The 15,357-nt window shown below is 42.9% G+C and overlaps 2 protein-coding genes across 3 annotated transcripts; one reads left to right on the top strand and one right to left on the bottom strand.

Moving 5' to 3' along the window:
- Positions 1–91: 91 nt before the first annotated feature.
- On the top strand, positions 92–7,187 carry rad9b (RAD9 checkpoint clamp component B). 2 transcript variants are annotated; one of them, XM_034541513.1, is made up of 11 exons: positions 92–180; positions 556–643; positions 912–1,049; positions 1,239–1,353; positions 1,563–1,662; positions 2,099–2,205; positions 2,379–2,485; positions 3,444–3,508; positions 3,747–3,869; positions 5,379–5,607; positions 6,478–7,187. In XM_034541513.1, the coding sequence occupies exons 3-11, from the start codon at positions 1,044–1,046 to the stop codon at positions 6,607–6,609; spliced, it is 984 nt and encodes a 327-aa protein (XP_034397404.1). In that variant the 5' UTR covers positions 92–180; positions 556–643; positions 912–1,043; the 3' UTR covers positions 6,610–7,187. The 2 variants fall into 2 exon arrangements, with proteins under 2 accessions (XP_034397404.1, XP_034397403.1); XM_034541512.1 differs by having other exon boundaries at positions 112–180; positions 573–643; positions 6,478–7,149.
- Positions 7,165–14,967, bottom strand: pptc7a (protein phosphatase targeting COQ7 a). The gene is made up of 6 exons (XM_034541515.1): positions 14,392–14,967; positions 12,984–13,163; positions 11,387–11,585; positions 9,571–9,694; positions 9,359–9,488; positions 7,165–9,203 (listed from the first exon to the last, which is right to left on the bottom strand). The coding sequence occupies exons 1-6, from the start codon at positions 14,591–14,593 to the stop codon at positions 9,145–9,147; spliced, it is 894 nt and encodes a 297-aa protein (XP_034397406.1). The 5' UTR covers positions 14,594–14,967; the 3' UTR covers positions 7,165–9,144.
- Positions 14,968–15,357: the final 390 nt, after the last annotated feature.

Raw genomic sequence — 15,357 nt, 5'->3', positions numbered from 1 at the left:
CTCTCACAGGGACCTATTGAAGCCAATTTAGCCCTCACTGCTGTATTTTAGCGTCTCTAATTAGCATACTTCATGTTCGCATTGACTGCGCGCGCAGAGTCTCGTGACGAACTGGTGAACTAACGGTGAACGTGACATCAGCGAAAATGAATTGCGTCCTCGAAGGAAGTGGTGTAAAAGGTAACTGTTAGTTAGTAACTAGTGAACAAGGCTAGTGATATATTTAATGTGTGTTAAAGAATTAAAACAATGTTCTATGTTGTATAAGCTCACGTGAGGTCTGTAAAACAGTAAGTTATGACGAAATACTAAGCTAGCTTTGATAATGTAGCTTAACTTAGCTATAAGCTAATAAGCTAAGTTAAGCTACATTATCAAAGCTAGCTTAGTCTTTGCTGCAGACACTGAATTGCATATTACCAGCACTTAGTGGCAGTGTGCTCTAAATATATTGTTCCTTACTTAGTGTATAGCTAAGTTAGTTAGCCACTATTTGGAAGAAAAAGGTTGTTTGTAATATGTAACTTTATATTGGTAATCTTAAACTCTGTTGAGGCTTTGTTGTGTTGCAGCATTTGGAAAGGCTGTTCATGCCCTGTCACGGATTGGAGATGAGCTGTGGTTGGATCCCACAGTGAGAGGGGTGAGCACCAAATAACACTGGAAGGGAAACTATGTCTAGTTTACTTTATAGTAATATCAATCTCATATTATTGACCTACCAGGAGAGTAGCAAGGAATACTTACACTCTAGTGCTTCCCCCCTCCTCTCTTTATTTTTAAATTAAATTAATGTTATTTTACAGGAGGTCTCTATATTGGTCTCCAAGAATTGTGGCTCCTTTCTCCCCACAGGCAATGGGAGCATATTCACCTAATATAATCTCTCTCTCTCTCTCTTTGTTTTAAAGCTGGCACTGAGATCAGTGAATTCTGCTCATTCTGCGTACGCCTGCTTCCTCTTCTCACCGCTGTTCTTCCAGCACTACAGCCTGGGATCAGTATCAGAGCAAGGCCGCGAAATAATCAATTGCAAACTGTTCATGAAGGTAAATCAGTCATGTTGACTGTGGAGAGCTCAAAGTGACATCACAGCTCACTGCACAGGACACATTTTCAGGATGTATGATACATTAGGGGAAGTCTAAGATGACATAATAATGTTCTCCCTTTAAAACTCTGTTGTTATAAAATTGAAGTGACAATCTTGTCTAAAACATATCTTCTTTGTTTTTAAGTCAGTTCTACCTCTTTTCCGGTGTTTGACTTCGATTGAGCGTAATGTGGAGCGATGTCAGATATCAATCACACCCCCCAATGACCAAGTGATGATCCAGTTTTTCTGCAGGCATGGTAGTAAACATTGCATTTTGTATTATAAGCTAGCTGCAGGCAAAGGAAAGATTCAGGATTTGCAGAGACCCATCATATTTAATTTTGTCAGTTTTCTTTCACCATGTTAATAATTACCTCAATCAACGCTTTGCTGCAGACACTGCATTGCATATTATCAGCACTTGGTGGCAGTGTGCTCCAAATATTTTTTTCTGCTTTTGTGATAGGCATCACTAAGACCCACAACCTATGTTTCCAGGAGAGTGAAGCTCTGCAGGCAGTGTTTGCCTCACACCTCTCTCCCAATGTGCTGAAAGCTCCTGCCAGGTTAGCCGCTCAGTATTCTGTTTTCAACCTCAAGAACCTCAATGACATCTATGACATCCAACAAATACAACTTCAGGAGTGCTTTCTAATTCGCAAACACAATCTTATCTTATTGCATATAATTTTTTTTTTTTCATGACAAGTGGACTTACTGTACAATGAATTAGGTATACAGCAGCTACAATCTGGATCTGGAAGTCCTGTCTATTTTAATTGGAAACAGGATGGGTATTAACATTGCTTTTTACTCTCAGCTGGCTCTGGCCCAACACACACGGTTAAGTGCAATTCAGTTTAGTCAACCAGATTGGCGAGGACATAATCATTAATACCCAAAGTATCATCCATTAGTAGCACAATGTTGACATAAGGCCCTCTGCTCAATGTTTAGGTTGATTCTGTGTAGGTTGGCATTTGTTTTGTTCTACCTCTGCAGGCTCCTTAGTGATATGGTGATGCATTTCCCAGTGTCCCAGGAGGAAATCACTCTGTCTATGACTCCTCTGAGAGTCAGCCTGAGAAATTACTATGAGGGGGGAGATGGTGAGCTAATGTTACACTGTGATTTGGCTCAGGCCCATAATTAAACTGTGTGACTGATGCCACCGGTGTAAAAAAGTCTCTCTTAACCTGATAATGGAAATGCTGCAAACTCTTCAACAAACACAAACAATGTTATGCAGATACTATTTGACTTGGCTGTACATCTGTCACAGATCACATGAAGAATATGTACACCGAGATGTCCTTACATCCAGACGAGTTTGACTACTTTCAGATCGGAGTGGAGTCAGATATAACCTTCTGTCTGAAGGAGTTGAGGGTAACAACATATATTTTTGGAGGCTCCTTTTATCCTTTTGCATGATAATATTCGGTGTATCTTTGTGTGTGTGTGTGTGTGTGTGTGTGTGTGTAGAACTGGCTCCAGGAGTATTTCATGTCTCGGAGGTCATGTTTCTGGTCCTGTATTTTGGATACTTTAGTGTCATAAAAAGCAACTGTATCTGGCTCTGCATTGTAACCATGTGAACTTTCACCTCAATGTTGTATCTCATCTTTATAGCAAAAATAGTGTGATATAAGTGATGCATATTATACAGTACAGAGAAAATAATAAGTTATTAGTTGTAGAAATTATAGGCTACACATTTCTTGGGTTATTGTGAAATGTGTAACTTTTAAGCCAAGGTGTTTGTATCTTAAGGGCTGGCTCAACTTATGTCGATCTTAAACGATTCATATTTTGAGTAACAGTGAAACATTGGATCGTGGAGAACTATAATGTAATTTCCTGAATAGCGTGCATAGTAATCCAAAGTTATTTGTACAGTGTCTGAATGAACACACCCCAATATAAATTGCTTTCTTCTGTACTGGCTTGACAAACAATGTAAATGGACTTTGTTGGTTATTTTGATTAACAGTCCTTGTGTTAGTCCAGTTAATGAGACTTGACCTGCATTAACACCCATAGCTCCGGTCCCTAAATGTCTTGGAATGTTTCTTGGATACCCCGCTGTGAGGCTCCTCATTAGCCAGCCTAGTGTCGTTGTTCCTGTCAGTTTTGGAAAATCGGATGGATTAAAGGCCAGGCTCTAAGTTTTAGTCTGCCTCAATTTACTCAGTTTACTCAATTTACTCAAGCATTTATAGTTTTCTTTAGCCTGATCGTTGTACACATGCCGTAATGCTATTCTCAAAATGTTTAGCTATTAAAATGTCACAGTCATGACAAGTATGCACACAAGCATATCTCATATTTATTTTTTATTTTTTAGGGTTTACTGTCCTTTGCAGAGTCGCATTGCCTTCCAGTGTCTGTCCACTTTGGTGCTGCAGGAAAGTAAGTTGCAAGGACCAACGTCAGTCTATGTGGTGCTGTACCACAGACACTCCATACTGAGTGTGTAGTTAATACCAGATACTCTCAAAATGCAGTGAACAATTTCATAAGTGGCTTTTGAGCCATTTTACCTAGTGACTAGTTATGCTGGGTTTTTCTTGTACAACAGTTAATATTACTGGTGATTTTGACAGTGGAGATTAATTAGTTGGATTTATGTCACTGATGTTGTTTGCAGGCCTGTATGCTTCTCTGTGGAGGACATGGTCCTGGAGGCGACTGTGGTGCTGGCTACTCTGATCGACTCTGAAAGCAGGGGCCCCTCTCAGCCTACGGAGACACTGGCCCCTACTACACCCAGGTAACAAACACTTTGCTGCCAATCCTGTACAGATTTAATTTAATTTTGTAGGCCCAGTTTCCTTGATCTACTGTGACGGTGTATTCGAGAATATGATTTAATCTTCCCACAGGGCGTTACATGAGCTTCTCTCCTGGCACTTAGTCAAGGCATGTTGCCCTCATTGGCTGTGTTTAGCTTCCTGAGAGGGCATAGTATTACAGCAGACAGCCTTGTGTCTGTAACAGAGATAAATAGGGCAAGTGCAGGACATGTGGGGGTAGAAGCCTGTCAGTGGGACAGTGTAATCCTCTCATCTCCACTATGCTAGCCTGGGTGGCTGTTCTGCCAGTGTCACTGTCCTGCTCTGCTAACTCTCTCTGCTGTACTGTGCTTAGGGCTCTGAGTGGATCCTGTCTGACTGTCAAACATCTGGGTCATTTGTTGCTTGGTTTGCTTGTGTGCGCTGCTGGGAGTCTGCAGAGACATCGCTAACCTAATGAGCAGGCAGCTCTGCAGTGCTCAGGCAGTCAGCGACAACCTGCACGCCTCAACCTTTATTTTTTGCTATGCCATGAATCACTCAGGCTACATTATTAAAAATCATATTTGTGACATGCTCATAACAAAACTTGCATTCCTGCTGCCTCAGGTCTTTTGAAGTAGAACTAAATAGCCTGAGGTTGTCTGGAGACTTTTTAAAACCAGCTTGCTCTCTTCCACCTGCAGTGGTCCTCTTTATACTTCTGGTCTGGTTGCTTTTCTGATGACGCGTACTGTGGTTACATGCACAGAGTTTAGTTACAGGGCTTAAAGACACGTTCAGTATCAGCAGATAGACACACTGTGTCTTTGTAAAGGTAAAAGCACACACTCTTCTCCAACATTCATACTCCGTACATTGATAATAATGGTAGGTTTATAATCCTCTGTATTCTATTTAACTTGTTTTAGTATCAAATAATAATTTAATATCTTGGTTATTGAATATGTTAAACACCACCTCCACCACCAAGTGAGTACTATTTTAATGTTAATATTGTTTTAAATGTGCTGTTTTTATCTGTAGAAAAACAAAACACTTGTTTATTATTTATTGAAGGCAACAGACACAAGGTCAGAACGTTTAGTATAGTCAATATATTTATGTTTGTTATTTGAGTTGTCCAAAAGTTGTTTTTCTGGCCTCGTGGGTGTTGTGGGAACTTTCCTCTGCAGACTTTGTGTACCTCTCCTCTTTTCTCTGCCACTTCATGGCAGAAACACTATCTCCACTCCCTCCATGAGACATGGCAGGATCATCAACAGCTCTCCTCACCAGGCTCGCTGGTAATCCACATGAGTCAAGTTTCACTGAGACATTCTTTGACTTCCCTGTGTGGTGTGCACAGGGACAGAATTGTTACTTTGCTGCTATAAAACATGGCGCCGTGCACCACACAACAGCACGACTATTTTTGCGTTGGAATGAAAAGGAAAAAAAAAAGCGGCTTGCCACAGAGACCAGTGTGTTGCGTGTGTTTTCCTCAGTTGTGCTGATGCTGCTGCTGCTGTTCTACCTGTGGGTTCATGTGAGGCAGACAGCCGAAAGCCTCAGGATATTGCTGCTGTGATGGAGCTGATAGCATCCAGCCAGGGGAGCCCTATAATCAACCCACCTGCTCTGATGCTGCTTCTGCCTCAGATCGATGACTCCAACAAGCTCAGTGTAGCTGATGAGGCCTGTCACAGTGCCACCACAACACCTGCTTCCTCCACGGTAACAAGAGCTTCCTGTTGGTTATTCTTTTTTTTTTTTTTACTGGTGCTGGACTCTGCTTGTTCTCTGAGGCTGGCAGGTTTTAGTTTTGACTGGATGGGTGTCATTGTAAAGTCCCAAAGTGCTTCTACTTTGACCTCTATTGGAAGTATGCCCAGAGTGCCATATTGCCTCACCACATGAGGCGTGATTAAAGGAGACTAGCAAGGTGACACTGGATATGAGGGATGGTCTATGTTACTATGATGAATCTAAGCTTTTTGTTGGAATCAGACAAAACCCAAACCTTTTTTCTTCTTGGTATTGCTCCTCTGTGTTGAATGTTTTGTGATCACCTCAAGAGGTTAATATCTTTTTGACCAGTTTCCAGAGATCTGATACAGCACTTATTTAGTTTTTTATTTTATTGCATTGAGAGCATTTATAAAAGAATTGTTGTGCTTGAGCACACACACATTCAGAAATGAAACGTTTTTGCCTTTAGAGACTGTACATCAAGGATTGGCACTCGCACACACGCAGCGACTTGACTTGGGACTCTGAATGATTTGTGAGCATCTCTGGATTTAAGAGTTTTGTTACATTAGAAAATGTAATCTAATTATTTCGAGACCCAGCGTAATATTACGATAGTTACACCCTTATTGAAAAATAGGCTAGTTATTATTGCAGGCCTGATGTTAGCAATCTTTTTTTGTTTTATATTGCATTGCAATAGCCTGTTTACAGTGATCATACACCAAACAACTAATCAAGACTGATACTGTATACTAATAAGGGTGATCATACAGTAGCCTACATGCATTGAATTCCTCAGAACAACCATAAGACACTTGTATACCAACATATGTTGTCTTTAATTTCTTTTAGATCTGCTCCCTCCTGTTCAGGGCCTTGTCGTCTGAGGACAATGACGGTTGTGCTGCCAGACTGCCTGTTCTTGCATTTCACAGTGACGAAGAGGAGGAAGACTACACAAGAGAACAGAGCTGTTACACATGACTTCATTTCTCACCTCAAGTTTTTGTGATACTTCCACAACATTCAACTGTAGGCAGAATGAAATGTATATTTATGTACTTTGAATTCAAGAGATTGAATTTTAAAAAGTTGCTTTGTTTGTTTGTTTGAATTGTTTTCAAAGTGTTCGGTTTCCCCAAAATGTCCAGTTGGAAACCCTGGAAAATGTTTTTAGAATTATTTATTCAAATGATACATAAATGTATTTATTTTGGCAATTTCAGTGTGTGAAATGTGTTTGTCCTTGTATGAAAGGCGGAAAAAAGACTATTTGGTCTGCTGATGAACATCTGAAGAATGTGGGAGTATTGTCACACACACACTTACTTACTTTCTGGCAGAACAGCCTGAGTTCAGTGAGGTAAACACACTGGATGCAGAGCTAATGTGATAATGTCAAGATGGGACAACCCATGGAGGCATCCAGAAGGAAACGCCTCTGCAGTGTATAGTTTAAAACTCAAGCGTGCCAGATAGTCTTGATCCAAAACCAACTGCAAGTTTGTGCACATGTCAAGGCCATCAAATACAACCGGATAATAAATACTATACTCTTTATTTAAATATTGTACAGACTTGAAAACATTTTTTACAGAGCTTAGATCTTCAGTACACTAACAAATATATACAGACACATGCTCTGGTTGTAACAAAGGGTTTGAAAGAGGAAGATGAGCTATGACAGGGAAAAGTGTCAGGGCATGTACAAGCCAGGAAGTACCGTCTGACGGGGAGAATTGCTTTGTAATAATATTAAGGCAACTTAGATCTTCCTCAGTGCGGTAACACTTAAAACTCACATCTTGACCACTCACATTAGATCGTGCAGATTGTAAACGGTGGTCTGACAGAGGATTTTCTAAGAATGCAATGGCTTTATCACTATTCCTAAATTACTGAGTGCAGAGGAGCAGATTCAGGAGATTTGTGTTAAGACAGCAAGGCATGATGGGAAGCTGTTTCGACTCTTATGGCTACCTAACTGTTTTTATGATTTGCGCTCAACACCTGGCACACAGTTTGGGGTTCAAGGAATTGTGGACGTTTGCCAGTATCAACGACACCTGATACAAGGCACATCATTAGAACATTACACAATATTGTTCATCTGTGGGTTAAAGTCGTTGTAGATGCACAGTGCAAATCTATGGTGATGTATGAATAGAAACATAATGACCATGTATCACATGAGACCTGCAGTGACTTCTGAATGTGCCATTGGAGCGCTACAACAGGAGGGAAAGAGGAGAAAAGGGAAACTGATTGAACAACAGTTTCTCAAGCTACTCTGATGCGGTGATCAGTCCAAAGAATTCAACAATCCCACTGAACAAAGAAGTTACAAAAATACATTTGGTCACCTGACCAACTTCCAATGTGTTGATCTTTTTCAGATATGCTTCATAAGATTTGTGCGTTTAAGGCTGCGACACCAACCGTGGACATGGAGAAATCTTTAGCCTTCACATCCATTTCAGACGCTCGTAATTACACCATGTGAATAGACTCACTGACGAGCAAGACAGCATTCATCACACACATTCAAAGACGCGTCACATGTAATCGCAAACAAGACATCAGCGGCAGCTGTGAGATTTAAAGTGAGGGCATCAGTTTGACACAATAAATATATATATATATATATATATATATATATATATATATATATATATATATATATATATATATATATATATATCTGGCAAGGTTTTTTAACAATGAAATCCTTCTAACAGCCATGAAGTAAAAAAGACTTGAATTGGTATGTAAAAGGCAGCTGCTGCTCTGCTTCGTGAAATCTTAATGGGTCACCCTGCCAAGAAACTAACCACAGATGCATTAATGTCGCATACACTACATTTTCTTTATTTTTTAAATCTTTATATTGTTTATATAAACATCCCGGAAAAGCACACTGGTATTTTCCTACTACCAAACACAAGGTTCCAGGACCTTTGACGGAGGTTTTCCAACTACCACTGTATCATGGAGGAACATTTGCTTGCACAAGGCTGCCCATGTTGAGCCCTAATGCTGCCATCGCCTGTGCAGCTCCCCTCTCGGCACTACTGATGGACTGCATCTTTCCCTTTCAGCTGCCCAGCATGGGGCCACTTTAACAGTCTCACACATCCCGTCTCAATCGACTTCCTTCCAGCCCAAACCACCCCTCAGAGAAAGATGACTTATCCTTGTGCGACAGGTTCCTCATCTCCACCGTGCCCAATGGCTGCTTATCCCCATCAATGGGATTATCCAGTGAGCACTGGAACATGCACTGGAAGATGCCAACACTGCAGCATGGCCAAGAGGATGGGTCAGGCCTCCAGTCCCCTTTATTCAGCCACTGTCTAATGGACATAAGAGAAGGGGGGGGGGCAGAGTAGAGGGGAGTAGAGGGGGCGGATGCATGGGGGAAGCATCTGACATCAGTCCTTTATCCTGGCCAGCAGGAATCAGAGCAGTCCATCACCTGCAGAGGCAGATGCCCCCCTGATGCACAACTCCACACCACCTCTAGTCGGTGTATTCCGCCACTATAGACAGCAGCACTGTGATGTCATCTGGCTTTCCTCCTGCACAGAAAAGAACAGCATCCTGTCAGCATGGTGCTACGTGACAATATTGCTTTTAACATTTCACCCTAGAAGATCTTCATGTCATGTGCCTTCTTCCACCAATGTAATACAGCTTCAGATTCCAGTTTGTCCAAGTAGAAGGAGACCCTCACCTCTTACATTCAGTCCGTTGTCACAGGCAAACTGTGCAAAAGGCGACATGTAGTTGGGGTCGTACGCCAGTACGTGGGCCTGCTCTGCGATGCTGCGGGCCGTCTGCTGGATGCTCTCGTAGTTTGAGTTCTGTGAAGCGGAAACAAAGCAGGCATGAAGGCCGGAATTCCACTTCCAGCATCAAACCTGTTTGGGCCTCGCTGTGACTCACCTTGAGTTTCTTCAGCTCCTGCAGGATCATGTAGTCAGGCATGTTGTCGAAGAGCCCGTCGGTGGCGGTGAGGATGATGTCGCCCAGCTGGACATCGAAGGAAGAGCTGTCTGCGGCGTCAGGGCTGTTAAGTCAGGCGGAGAAACACTGAATGTAATAATCTTGGTCCTTTAAGTGATATAAGATTTAAAATGTGTTTTGTCTGACAGTGAAAACTAAAACCTTAATACTAGTATCAGCAAGTTTGTGACCGCATCTGTTTTAAGCTTCTTTTCTGTCCCTTTTACACCCCCATCGAGAATATCTGTCCCATCTGACCTGATATATTTATCTAAATCTCTGCTTGAGGAATACAGCACATTACTCTACTGATATGGCTATGAAAGCTAGGCTACCAATATTTCATCTTGGTTACAGAAACGTAATCACATGTGCAGGATGAGGATACATTCAAGGAATAGGCCGTACCCAGTCTGCCAGTGTCAAGTTCAGTTCTTGGAAGATACCCCTTCCCAGTTGCACCCCCAAGCCAGTCATTAATGTGATCACTCCAAACTCTTTGGGCTGCATCCTAAACACACTGAGCCCTCAGGGATAGCCGTCTTGGGACTTTGAGATCCCCAAAATTGCAGTTGGCATGAACAGCCAGGTAGAGCCATAGAAAGACATTATGTTCACAGTTAGATATGGAAGTATGGGAAACCTGTCTGGTGTATGTATTATGTGAGCAGCCGTCATTGAAAAAAAATTGGCTGCTGTGTTTGGATTCATCATCCATTGTTTGACACATCCATGAGCCAGAGCTACTTCTCAAATGCCAAGGACAAACGGATTGGATAATTATACAGTGATGGCTCTGAAACGCCTTCTTAATAATTATTATTAATATAATCCTCGGGCAAAATATCCCACGTTGAAATACATATTTTGCATGTTAAAATACTCGTCTCTTCCAGAAGTACACCACTGTCACGTCAATATGCTCCAAATCTATTAATTAACTTTTTCTTTTTCTCCTGTATTCGGCTGTCAAAGGAATATTGTTAGAGCGCTTCAGTTTTGACCCTTGACCTCTTTTCAATTGGTTGCGACGTTAATGCTCTAGGATTGGAAGCTTAATCTGCTGTTGCAGTGTAAATCCATCTGAGTAAATTCTTCAACTAAATGCCTAAAACGTACAAATTGTATAAAGTGCCATTTCAAGAACCACATTAAAATGCACAACTGAAAAGTTGTTCAAAAGAAGTAAAATGAAACACTAATTGACAAGTTCATTTCCCCTCCGTTCTTTCAAGAAATGCTCTTAAGAGGCTTAATATAATCCGCCTGAGTTCAAGACGGAATGAGTGAAAAGGTGGCTGAGCCTGCTGGTGCAGGATTGGCTGTGGACTCCTCAGTTTGTCCATCAGCCCACACAGACTTTGACCCGGGTAAGAGGGACAGCTTGGCAAACATCCAGCGCTCGCCCTGCACTCTGCTGACGTGCACTGTGCCGCCGGCTTGGCACACGGCGGCACGTGGCCCCTGACACGCTGTTGTTGCGCTACAGCTCAACACGGTACAAACGCTGCAGTCACAGAACATGTGCATGTGAAAGACACGAGCACGACAAAAGGCTCTGCAGCGCGTTTTGTTTCGGCAAAGAGTCTTTTGTGGTGTCTGCATGCGATCCGTGTCGTTATCGGGATCTGTGCGGCTGAATGGAACACGCGTGTCCTCTCCTCTCCCATCGACTGCTCCATTAGCGATCAAGTTCAAACGTACCGCGGCAGGCGTTTGTGTGTGTGTGCGAGGCGCTGCCCGTTGAGCGGCTCACCTGTCACTGAGGACGGCTCCTTCGGCTCCCGGCGGAGCAATGGAGAGCTGGAAGGGCGTGTTGAAGTAGTGCTGCTGCTCGTCTGAGCGGTGGACCACCTCCCCTCCGCGGACCACCAGGAAGCCAGAGTCTCCCAAGTTGGCCGTGTGCAGCCGGTGACTCTGCCGGTCCAAAACCACAATGCAGGCCGTGCTGCTGCCTGCGGACGAAATCACACACATTTTTTCTTTAAATTTAAATGCAAATGTTAAGCAAAGATTTTATTAGTCCTAAAAATAAAATACATCTTCCGCTGGGTCGAGGTAAATGTAACTACACCGCAGACCATTCATAACAAAAACAAATAGTATTGCATGGATATTTTGCAGTTGCGGGAACATTTTGGTTTTGTTTTCATGAATAATGTTGAAAACAATACCTGGATGAAAACAAAGCTGCACCCTAATCCTAAAAAGAACTCTTCCTCCGGACTTTCTGCAACTAACTTAGAAGCTTCCTCTCCGTTTATGGAAAACTACTCATCCAAAGCGTGTTTGGGAGGCTGATTAATGAGATTAGCTTTAATACATAAACTTAATGCAACACAACCAGCCTGGAGGTTTTAAGAACTTTTGGACTTCCACCAACAGAGATGGCGAAGGGGAAATATGAGCCGGTGTAGCCGGCGGACAGCGAACAGCCACACCCTGTTGGTGATTCATCCGGCTCACCAAAATATGCTCGAAAGAATCAACCTTCAAAACCCCTCGCGCACTGTGACTCACTCCCTTTCTGCTGTTTAAACTCCAGCAGCACAATTACACACACGCACGCACACACACACACACACACACACACGCACACACACACACATTCACTCACACAGCTGGCCTCAAGAACATTCCCTCTACCGTGAAGGAACAGCACAATATGGTGTTGTTTTCCCTGCTGCACATGTGATAAAGGGGTGGAAAAGTACTGACTATCGCAGAGAGAGCAGTTCACACTGACGCTTCACGTCTATGCATGCTTTGTTGTCGGGAAGTGGCGCGAAGGAGGACAAGGATTGTGGAAGTGAACTGCATGAGGCAGATCGGGACTTGGGGACATTCCCTGGACTTCTTAATGGGAACTGGCTGTTCTGACTCATGAGGAAAAAATCTCCATCCAGCCACCGCTAAACTCAACAGGCAGAGACAAACAACCTAATCCTAAACAGTCTACTTCCATCCAAGCCACAAGGAAAATGCCCCGTTTCATTGGCAAGCACAGTATGCCTTTACACTAAACTGTCTTTTAAAAACATCTTTGACACGAAGGGTTAAGAATAGAAGGAGAACTGGGAAGTTGTCTTGTACTCATCGAACTAGAGATGATAATCACATCAATTGTACTGGAATGAATATGTAAAAATAAAAATCCAGACTTCCTGCTATCACAGACGTGGCCTGAGCACAATGTTGCTTTTCCAACGCACTGATTATTAACAGGAACACTCATTCACATAAAAGGATTCTATAATGCATTAGTAGGGTAAAGTGTGTATTAAGAAGACATGGTGGAGGCCATGACTCTCTCCATTAACATCCAGTATGTCCAGCGGCTTCACTGCACTCACCCTGCAGCGGCACTTTGTTCTGCAGCAGCTCGTAGTAGCTGGTCGTGAGGACTCCCACCGGGTTGCTGGGGACAAAGCGTCCTTCCTTCACCAGCCTCTCGCACGTCTTCATCAGGGTCCCTGAAAACTGCGATGGGTCAACTCCGTAGTCCCTCCAGCCGCCGACTCCATCTGCCACACCTATAAAAACAAACAAATGCTTTTAAAAAAAAAAAATTTAAATGGTTGAAATTCCTAATATTCGCTCAACAACATCATCACTAATATATGTATTCCGTATTGTGCTGCTTTCATTTTTCTTTCTTTTTTAAACTCACAGATGGTATTTTTTGGCTCTCAAAACATAAAATATGGATCAAAAACATCCCAATTGAAGGCCTTCATGTATCTTTCTACAGAAACGCGATCTGCTTTGTAATAAGAGCACTTGTTCCCATGGGAGCGTTTGGTGAGGTCAAAGATTGTCCTCGATAGGAAACTTTAGACTTGCTCCACTCAGGACCATACAAGGATGGCCCTCTGCCTCTCCTCCGCCAGAGCAGAGAAAAACGGGCCTGCTCACAGCAGACGCACAACTTTGCAACGAATCAAACCAAAACATAACCCGGCATGGCGAAAACGATGTCCCGATTTCAAAGTTTACTCGTGCGTCTGTTTGATTGACGCAGCGCAGAGATATTCAGCAGAGATGCACAGTTCTGCAAGTGATGTCACGCAACAGGTTGTTTAAATAGGATCCAAGGTCTTTTGGGATGAAGAGCCATTTTAAAAAATCAACCCAAAGAAGAGCAGGGTTTTAAAGCCTCTTTTGTTCATTTCAAACTAAATTAATTAATTATCCACACCAGTGTATGAACCCAGTGGAGATTAAAGTAGAATAAATCATATGCATAACATATTTAACCTGTTTTCATTCCGACTAAAGATAAGATAATCTTTTATTAGTCCTGCGGTGGGGACATTTACAGGATTACAGCAGCAAAAGGATAAAGTGCACACAAGAAACAGTTAAAAAAATTAACAGTAATACAAAAACAGTAAGAATCTACATTATATATATATATATATATATACACAGGCAGAATAAATAGTTATGTTCCACCGTGTATTAATATTGCACAAGTTGGGGTGATTAAAAGTGTTTTTTGTTGTGGTCTACTTGCAGCTCAGCTGGTTGTGCAGCCTGACAGCCCAACACGAAGTGATGGGATGTTAACAGCGGATAAGCCCTCTTGTGAAAACACCCAATTGTGTCCCTCAGTGGGCACTTTCAACTTTATAATATTGTTATTGGTAGCACGTGCAATGCGACCTTCCGACGAAGCCTATAACCTCTGACCTCCCATTCCCGTCGCAGCCAATGTCACACAGCTTAATGTTTCTACGGGGAAACAAAGCCGACGCTCACCCAAAACATCGGCCGATCTGTGACGGGCGATGAAGCACGCGTCGTCCCCGTAACACATCCCTTTCTTCAGGATGCCTTTGCAGAAATCCTTGCCGAAGCCGCAGCTCGCCGTCACCAGGCTGTAGTCGCGGCCGTCTGTCTGGGAAAGTCCGCCGAACACAGCTCTGGCAACCAGTCTCCCGTACGACAGCACGGACAACATCCCCCACAACGCACACCGGCGCCCACCGGAGAAGACCCGGTCGAGCTAGCAGCGCTGCTAGCTTAGCGGCGACGTGAGCGCACACGATGTTTTACTCGCTAACGAGGCTGGAGGATGTGCGGCTGAGCTCGCCGACAACGCACGCGCACTAGGTAGGGCAGCTTGGTTCCGGTGATAACTGGGGAAACGATGTTCACAGAAACCCGACGCTTCTTCTGCTCCTAAAGACCCGCAAGTGCAGCTTGTCCGCGGCCATGGTGTCACACTGCACTCCGAGACACGACGTAACAGGAGTGTGGACCTGCTGCCCTGTGTCCTCACGCGCTCCGCTCCGCTAGCGAGGTCTTGTGACTGCGCCTACGTCACACGGTGTTACGCAATCTACGTTTCCTAATAAGGAAGTAGCACTTTTCAGTCAGCTCCCATCTCTTTTAGAAATAATACAATTATGTTTTATGTATATAGATTTAAAAAACGAAAGAAAATGTTTAGACGAATTCACCTACATTGGCTATTTGAAGCATAAGAATAATTCAGTGTGATAATTAACAGATAATCGTGGAGAAAAAATAATCTGCAAACCACCAATTCATTACTTAAAAAAAATAATCGACGCTTTTCTCATGCAATATTCCACACATTTTTGGACAACATGTCCATTCCACTTACCTAATTAGGTTGTGCACTATATTCTGTCTCCCCCTTGTGGGAGCCCGGTTGTTCAAGAGGTAACATGCATTGAAATGTACAGTTGTATTTCAGTT

The sequence above is a fragment of the Cyclopterus lumpus genome, chromosome 9 (assembly GCF_009769545.1).
Source record: "Cyclopterus lumpus isolate fCycLum1 chromosome 9, fCycLum1.pri, whole genome shotgun sequence".
NCBI lineage: Eukaryota > Metazoa > Chordata > Actinopteri > Perciformes > Cyclopteridae > Cyclopterus > Cyclopterus lumpus.
Note: the sequence above shows the minus strand (reverse complement) of the source record. Positions and strands in the feature narration are given on the sequence as shown.

Bases quoted from the DNA above. Each gene is read 5' to 3' on its own strand.
- rad9b (XM_034541512.1), top strand. From the start codon at position 147: ATGAATTGCGTCCTCGAAGGAAGTGGTGTAAAAG. The intron at 644-911 runs GTGAGCACCAAA...TTTGTTTTAAAG, and splicing joins TGGATCCCACAGTGAGAGGG to CTGGCACTGAGATCAGTGAA. The intron at 3,870-5,378 runs GTAACAAACACT...TGTTTTCCTCAG, and splicing joins CTGGCCCCTACTACACCCAG to TTGTGCTGATGCTGCTGCTG.
- pptc7a (XM_034541515.1), bottom strand. From the start codon at position 14,593: ATGTTGTCCGTGCTGTCGTACGGGAGACTGGTTGCCAGAGCTGTGTTC. The intron at 13,164-14,391 runs GTGAGCGTCGGC...TTGTTTTTATAG, and splicing joins CAGATCGGCCGATGTTTTGG to GTGTGGCAGATGGAGTCGGC. The intron at 9,695-11,386 runs GTGAGCCGCTCA...CTGACTTAACAG, and splicing joins GGAGCCGTCCTCAGTGACAG to CCCTGACGCCGCAGACAGCT.